General features: G+C 62.1%; 3 protein-coding genes across 8 annotated transcripts in view; 1 reads left to right on the top strand and 2 right to left on the bottom strand.

Moving 5' to 3' along the window:
- SRRT (serrate, RNA effector molecule) overlaps positions 1 to 680 on the top strand; it is a 12,205-nt gene extending 11,525 nt beyond the window's left edge. For 2 of the 4 annotated variants that reach the window (XM_008593257.1, XM_008593256.1), the window contains exons 18-20: positions 62 to 151; positions 256 to 382; positions 487 to 680. In XM_008593257.1, the coding sequence (XP_008591479.1) occupies positions 62 to 151; positions 256 to 382; positions 487 to 562 (293 nt within the window). In that variant the 3' untranslated portion in view covers positions 563 to 680. Of the gene's footprint in view, positions 1 to 49; positions 152 to 255; positions 383 to 486 lie in introns of all 4 variants that reach the window. The other 2 variants (XM_008593254.1, XM_008593255.1) reach the window with 1 other exon arrangement.
- A 63-nt stretch (positions 681 to 743) lies between these two features.
- Positions 744 to 1,600, bottom strand: UFSP1 (UFM1-specific peptidase 1 (non-functional)). The gene has a single exon (XM_008593262.1). It carries the CDS (start codon positions 1,598 to 1,600, stop codon positions 884 to 886), a length of 717 nt encoding a protein of 238 aa, XP_008591484.1. The 3' UTR covers positions 744 to 883.
- Positions 1,601 to 1,961: 361 nt separating this feature from the next.
- Positions 1,962 to 6,039, bottom strand: ACHE (acetylcholinesterase (Yt blood group)). Of its 3 annotated transcripts, none has more exons than XM_008593252.1 (4): positions 4,822 to 6,039; positions 3,982 to 4,466; positions 3,133 to 3,302; positions 1,962 to 2,287 (listed from the first exon to the last, which is right to left on the bottom strand). In XM_008593252.1, the coding sequence occupies exons 1-4, from the start codon at positions 5,887 to 5,889 to the stop codon at positions 2,166 to 2,168; spliced, it is 1,845 nt and encodes a 614-aa protein (XP_008591474.1). In that variant the 5' UTR covers positions 5,890 to 6,039; the 3' UTR covers positions 1,962 to 2,165. The 3 variants fall into 3 exon arrangements, with proteins under 3 accessions (XP_008591474.1, XP_008591473.1, XP_008591475.1); XM_008593251.1 differs by having other exon boundaries at positions 1,963 to 3,051; positions 4,822 to 5,908; XM_008593253.1 differs by having other exon boundaries at positions 1,963 to 2,287; positions 3,982 to 4,202; positions 4,822 to 5,908.
- Between the last annotated feature and the right edge of the window lie 1,441 nt (positions 6,040 to 7,480).

Below are 7,480 nucleotides of genomic sequence, written 5' to 3'. Positions count from 1 at the left end.
CCCCCCCCCCCCCCCCCCCCCGCAGTAATTCATGTCTCTGTCCGTGTTGTACTCCCCCCAGGCCTGACCCCGGGACTCCCCTACCCACACCAGACTCCCCAGGGCCTGATGCCCTATGGTCAGCCTCGGCCCCCCATCTTGGGCTATGGAGGTAAGTGTAGGAGGGAGAGGAAAGGGGGTGGAGCTGGTGAAGAGGAAACAGCTAGGATGTAGTGTGGTCATAATTTCCTAACTGAACACTGATCTATTTCACAGCTGGTGCTGTCCGCCCTGCAGTCCCCACAGGAGGGCCTCCATATCCGCATGCCCCATATGGTGCTGGCCGAGGGAACTATGATGCCTTTAGAGGCCAGGGGGGTTATCCTGGGAAACCTCGCAACAGGTGAGAATGAGCTAAGACGTCCAAGCCCAAGCTTTCTTACTTCTTTCAGTCTCCCTTTCAGGGACCCTCATCTCTCACCCCGTTTTACCTCTTTCATCTCACAGGATGGTTCGTGGAGACCCAAGGGCCATTGTGGAGTATCGTGACCTGGATGCCCCAGATGATGTTGATTTCTTTTGAGCCGTCCACTTTTCCTCACTCCTGGTATCATCTATACTTGGGACTGTCTTGTCCCATCTAAATCGGAGAATTTTTTATATGTTCTGCCTTACTGCCAATAAAAGTACTTCCACAACGACTCTTGACTCAGTGTATGTTATATACCTCCCCAGATCCTCTCAAACATTGGCTGGGGCCATGGTTAGCTGGGCTTTGCCACTTTATTATTAGAGGCCCCAGGCTGTGCTGGGACACCTTTGAGAAGTAAATGCGTGTATACGTATGGGACCAGAGAGTCTCAGTTCTGGGACCTTACCCTCAGCCCAGGGCATGCTGCTACTTTTAGGAGTTAAGACTGGTCAAGCACAGGTTGTAGAAGGAACTAGGGTCAAAGGCTGTGCTTACCTCTCGCCAGCCCACCCACCCAGCATCCTGTAGTTCGCTGGGGTTTTTTGGAGAGCCCCAGTAGTGAGGGTCCAATACCAGAACATAGGCTTCTGTGTCTGGCCCCAGGCAGACTCCCAGCAAGGCCTTGGACTGGGCATCCGCATCGCCTCCCACCATTACAGGGCCCCCGCCCCCTGCGAAGTGGGAGTAAAGAGTCTCCAGTTCTCCCTGAAGCCCTGCTCCACGACGCACGTGGCACAGGCGCCCCTGGGGCCCTCCGAAGTGGGCGAGGCAAAGGCTGGCCTCTACACAGCCGATCCAGTTCCGGGAGCCCCGGAACCCGGGAGGCTTGTCGCCCATGTCCTCCAGGGCCGTCTGCACAGCGGCCAGTCCAGGCACGCCCGCGGGCTGGCCCTCTGGCCAAGAACACAGCGTCTGCAGGGTGCGGTAGCCGCAGCCCCAGCCCCGGTCGTCCAGCCCGTCGCAGCCGTAGTGATAGTAGAGGTAGTGGCCCCGGAGGAGGGCCAGGCGAGCGGGGCCTCGACACGGCGGGGCTAGGCCCACGTGGACGTCCTTCAGCGGCTCCAGGACCGGGGGCGGTCGCGGCGCAGACGCTTCTTTCTGTCGGTTCGGAACGAACTCTAGAGAGAACTCCGGATTCCAACGCTTCATTTCGGTCCCGGCTCTTGGGCTTGCTGCGTGCAGGACCGGCGCCTGCGCTCTGGACGCTCTTACCGGGCCCCAGATGTCTGCACAGGACGCGAGCAACAGCCACCTGGTGACACCGAGCGAGCGAGGGCCCACAATGCACCGCCGCGTCCTGCGCCGCGATCCTGCCCGGCGTCAGCCTCACTGCGCAGGCGCGAGTTCCGCCCCGCGGGCCGGTGTGGGCGGGATTCGGCGCAAGCGCCCTGCACTCTCCCTCGCAGCTCCGCGAGTCCCGCGGTCTCTAGCCCCTACGCCTCTGTTCCCTCGTTCGCGGTGATTCAGGCGTTCTGCTCCTACCCCCGGCTCCCCAGTCGCGCACACTCCCGTGGCTGTAACAGTTTATTGGCAGCCCAGAGGGGCGAAGGCACCGCGGGGGAGGGAGCTCGGCCCGAGACATGCAGGAGACGGGGAGCCCCGGGGGGAAGTCGGGGGATGGGCAGGGTCTGGGGTTCGTCTGTGTTATATCCCAGCCCTTAAATAAATAGTATATACAGGTAAGGGGCCGGGGGACGTGGGGGTCCCGCCTGGGTCACAGGTCTGAGCAGCGATCCTGCTTGCTGTAATGGTCGAACTGGTTCTTCCAGTGCACCATGTAGGAGCTCCAGCGGTGGAACTCGGCCTTCCACTGGCGCTCCGCCTCGTCCAGCGTGTCTGCGGCCACGGCGCCCGGCGAGTGGGTGGGGGGAGGACGACACGAAGAAGGTCGGGGAACCGACATGGAGGCGTGCGGGGGGGGGGGGGGTGCAGGGAGGACACATGGAGAATGACGGAGAACACGTGGGATGGTGGAAAGGGGACCAGGAGAATGTGCCGAAGACGAGAGGGAGGATGAGGGTAGAGGCGGGGCCAGAGGAGGTTGGCAGGAAGGAGAGAGGAGAAAATGACCGCAAGACAGAGGGGGTCAGAAGGTACCAGAAGGGGGAGGATCCGTGGGTTGGTGGGGAAAAGAGAAGAGACAGAAAAGGTTGACGGTTATAGTCCACTGGGGGGTGCTGTCCAGCCCCGGGTCCTCCCTCTCCCCCCCAACATCAGGCTCAGGCTCCAAAGGATAATTTTATAAAAAAAGATAATTGGCTTTTCCACTTCCATTTAAACAAAAGCGTGTGGGTCCCTGAGACGGGTGGTAGGTCAACTCCCCACCCCCAACCCCCTGTCCAGTTTGAGTCTCTCAGTTTGAGGAGGGAGGGGCGCTGGGTCGGAGATCCCTGAGTGGGGCCCTTCCCCACAGTCCGGCCACTCATTAGAGGGGGGACCCCCTAAGGCCGGAGGGGGAGGAGGCCGTGGTCACAGCCGCAGGAGCCGGGAGGAGAGGAGGAGAAGGAAGAGAAGGTGGAGGGACAGGGGGAGGCCAGGCCTGGGCCTCGGGGCAGCCTCCCCATGGGCGGGGCCTGAGCAGGTGCTGGGAGCCTCCGAGGCTGGGGGGAGAAGAGAGGGGTTACACCCGGTCGGCTCCCACTCCCCTCTCTTTCCGCGCCCCTTCTCTCCCCACTGCGTACCGGTGGCGCTGAGCAATTTGGGTAGGAAGCGGTTCCAGAAGGCGCAGGCCTGGGCGCGCAGCCCCCGCCGCACCTCCAGCGGCCTCAGGTCCAGGCTCACGTACTGCTGCGCTCCCGCCGTGTACGGGGGCCACTGCGGGGCCTTGGGGTCGCGGGGGTCATTGGGGTCTCTGCGGAAGGAGAGGGAGAGCTCTGCCTCGTGCGGGCCTGCCCCGCCCAGAGGGATGAGGGTGGGGGATGGGGAAGGAAGAGGGACAGAGGGAGGAGGTGGGCGCCTTCCTGACCCCAGCCCGCTTAGGCGCTGTAGAGAACCGGTCCCCTCCCTGCCACCACTGCATCAGCCGTTCTTTCTCTTCTCCAGTATCCCCCATCATCGGGGAGTTTTCCTCTTCTTCCTATGCTCCCTCTTTCTGTCTCCCCTCTCCCTTTCCCTTAGTTTATGTTCCATCTTTGGCTTTGTTTCTCCCATTAAAATAATTGCTATGATTTATCGAGTCCTTAGTATGTAACCAGGCCCAGTCCTATCTCTACAAAAACATCAGTTTACTTTTAACAACACAGATCTGATGCTGGATTGACTGTCCCCTTCTTCAGACAGGTAAACAGATGTGTGTGTGTGTGTGTGTGTGTGAGGGAGAGACAGGAGAGAGTGTCACAGCTACTAAATCACCACTGGTCCTACTTAATCCAGCTCTACACGCTCCTAACTCCTATGCCAGCTCTTTTGTCTTCCTCTCCTTTTCTGCCTCTCTTCTGCCCTTCCTTTCTGTATGTCTGTCTGCCTCTCTCTGTGTGTTCCCCCCTCACCTCCCTGGTCCCGGAGGCCCTCCTCCCTTCGGCATTGCTGACCCTGTGCGGGCGAAGTTGGCCCAGTATCTCATCAGTCGCCGGGCGAAGATTCTTTCCTCGATGGTGTAGTTCAGTGAGGGTTCCAGGGGAAGCCCAAAGATGAACTCGATCTCGTAGCCGTGGGGCACCCCCATCCAGAGGGGCCAGGAGAGCGTGGAGGCACGGTGCTCAAAGATGTAGGCATAGACGCGGGCACCCTGGGCAGCCAGTCGCCCAGCCAGCTGGGCCACAGGGCACACGACATTGTGGTCACCCACCACATCACTCAGGGCCTCCCTCAGGCGCGCTGGATCCTCAGGGTGCAGCCAGTCTGTGTAATGCAGGACCACAGCCTCGGCCGCCAGGTCGCTCGCCTGGGGGACCCCGACCCGCACCCCGGCCAGGAATTGGGCCCGGCTGATGAGAGACTCGTTGTCTTTGCTGAAGCCTGGGGCCCCGTAAACCAGAAAATAGGAGCCCTCATCCTTCACCACACCCACCAGCACCTGGGGGGGAGGGCAGGATGAAGGGACGAGGCACAGACAGACAGGCAGACAGAAACACATGGACAGACACAGAGCCAGAGAGATGAACAGTTATAGACCTGGAACCATGGAGGAAGAGACTATGAGGTTGGGGAAGGGAGGGAGAGAAAGAGAAAATACACCCACAGTTCCTTTCCTCTTTACCCCGTGACCACCCTGGGATCTGAACCCTCAGGGAGAAGGCACTGACCATGAGGCCCAGAAGCCTGGACCTCTGGGAGCGGGTCTGGAGGAGCCTTCATGCCTGGGTCCCTGGGGGAGGGAGGGGCTGGTGGGACCCAGAGGAACCAGCTCCACCCCACAAGCCACTAGTCACCTGCAGGCTGTGGAAGTCTCCTGCATTGATGAGTGCCTCGGGTGTGTCACTGAGGAAGTCTCCATCCACCACAGGCACGAAGGAAAATCGGAAGACACTTTCCTGAGGCAGCACGTGCCATTCGTGGTCCACCAGATCCTGAGCTGGTCGTGTCCGCAGGCAGGCTACCAACTCTGTGTCATTGCCACCGGTGCCACCTGGGGGACAGCCTACAAGGCGGGCCAGCAGTGTGGCTCTGCGGCGGGCCTCTCCCACGCCCACTGTGGCCCAGGGCCCATTGGGTGCACCACTCTGCAGCACAGCCCTGTGGAACAGGCCCCGGCTGGGTGGGGACAGCAGGTGCATGCCCACTGAAGCGGCGCCTGCACTCTCCCCAAACAGTGTCACTGACGTTGGGTCCCCACCAAAGGCTGCCACGTTCTCCTGCACCCACTGCAGTGCCAGCCTCTGATCCAGAAGACCCACGTTGCCTGGGGCTTCTCGGCTTCCTGGCAGGGCCAAGAAACCAAAGGCTCCCACCCGGTAGTTCATAGACACCAGCACAGTCCCTTCGGCCTGTACCAGGAAGCGGCCATCATACACGTCCAGGGAGGAGGCCCCACTATAGAATCCACCCCCATAGATCCAGACGAGGACAGGAGTGGGGGACTCAGGCCGGGGGTATGGTGTCCACACGTTGAGGTAGAGGCAGTCCTCGCTCAGCTCACGGTTGGGGTTCCACATCTCTGTGCCCTCAAAACCAGGATACAGGGTGTCCACATATTGGTAGCAGACACTCTGGAAGACTGTAGCGTCCAGCACCCCTGGCCAGGGACGCTTGGGCTCTGGTGGCAGAAAGCGACGGGGGCCCACAGGTGGCTCCGCGAAGGGAATGCCCAGAAAAGCAGAGACAGGGCCCCCGGGGGCCTTTAGGCGGATGCCCCGCAGCCGGCCCCCACGCACAGTCACCAGCAGCTCTGGGTCCTCCTGGCCCTCAGCCCCTGCCCCTCCTCCTAGGAGGGAGAGGAGAAGGAGAAGGAATGGGGAAGCCAGAGAGGGTGTGTGCAGGGGACACCACGGAGGCCTCATGGCTGCCAGGGCAGGCGGTCGTCTGCTGGGAGAAAGAAAGGCAAAGGCTGAAGGCTTGAGAAAGGCAGGAAGGATGAGATTAAGTAACAGTCTTGCCCAAAGGTTATCACTGAGCTGCAGAGGAGGTGGGGCAGGTTGGCAAAGAGGAAAAGAGAGATGGAGGGAGGGAGAGAGACAGGCAGAGACAAGGACACAGGCAGACAGGCAAGAGGGGACAGAGAGATCAGGCAGCCACAAACCCAGACAAACGCAGGGTATAGAAATGAGACCTGCCAAAGAATACCCTCCCCTGCTCCGCTTGGATCCACCGCCCTCACCTCCTTCCCCTGGCTCCGTGGGCTGGGCTGGGCAAGTGCATGCACTATAGGCCGCAGTCCACGCACAGGCCAGAGGACAGGGGCGCGGCCCTCACTGACGGGCGACTCCGTTGGGGGAGCTTGCAGATGGAAGGCGCAGCCCAAGTTTCTCTCCTGGGTTGGCCAGGGCCGGAGCCATTAGGGTTGGGAACCCCAGGGTTGGCCATTAGGGTGTGGGAACCCCAGGTCCTGGGGCACCCCAAATCCTGCGTACTCCACACACTGCCCCACTTTGCCCGCCTCATCCAGTTTGGCACGGCGCACTGGTACCCGCCAGTTCCCGTCAGCTGCGCACCCCCGTCTCTTAGTCCCAGCAAACAGGCTCGCCAGCCCTGGCTGCCCCCTCCCCCTCGAGCCCCATCCATCCGACGTTGCGGTGCACTCCGCCGCCAGCGGGAGGCAGTAGAGACCGAGAAATGGATCGTGCTCCCCGCCCGAGCCCGGGCGCCGGGAACTTGGGGTGGGGGCCTGGGGGCTTGCGGCATTGTGGAGGGGCCTGACGGGCGAGCTGGGACGCCTCTATTCCCGGAGCTCCGGAGATCCCCCGTGCAGGGGCGGGGTTTGCTATTTTAGGGCAGCAGCTGCTGCTGTTCCGGCATCTCCAGCCAAGGGATCAAAATTCCCCGGGTCGGAACTCCCCCCTGTCTCCCGGCGGTCACCCCCCACGCAGCCCCCGCCGCCCCAAGCTGGGGGTTGGTGCTGGAGATTAACTAGGAAACCCGAGTGGAGCTAATTATAACTCGGGGCTTCCGCCGAGCCTCCCCTTCCCAAAAAATAGAGATGGAATCTCCGCGGGAGTTGGGGGCGGGGGGAAGGGTCCCGGGCCTCGCAGGGGACCTCGGCTGAGCGCTGCGCAGGGGCGCTGGGGTCGCGGCCCTGGGGATCTGGGGAGGCCCAGCCCCGCGCCAGGAACCTGCGCAGCTCGGGTTCCGCCCAAGGAAGGGGGCGTCTTCCAGTGGCCCCAGACTTGGGGGCGAGTGGGGAAGGGGCGCTCGAGGGTCCCCATGGGAATTCGAGAGGATAGGCAGCGGCCGGCCCTGAGGGGCGCAGACTCCCGCGCTGGCGTCGGTAAGTAGGCGGCGGCGAGGAAAGAGTTACGGGAGAGTGTGGGCTGCGGGGGGCGTCGCTAGGCAGGCCTGGGGGCGCGGTGGGCGTCCCGTTTGGGGGCCTAGATCCCTTGGGGAGCGCACCGTCCGCAGGACGTGGAATGGGCCTCGGGCCCGGGAGGGGCGGGG

The sequence above is a fragment of the Galeopterus variegatus genome, unplaced genomic scaffold (genome assembly GCF_000696425.1).
Source record: "Galeopterus variegatus unplaced genomic scaffold, G_variegatus-3.0.2 Scaffold8927, whole genome shotgun sequence".
NCBI lineage: Eukaryota > Metazoa > Chordata > Mammalia > Dermoptera > Cynocephalidae > Galeopterus > Galeopterus variegatus.
This window is presented reverse-complemented; position numbering and strand designations above follow the sequence as displayed.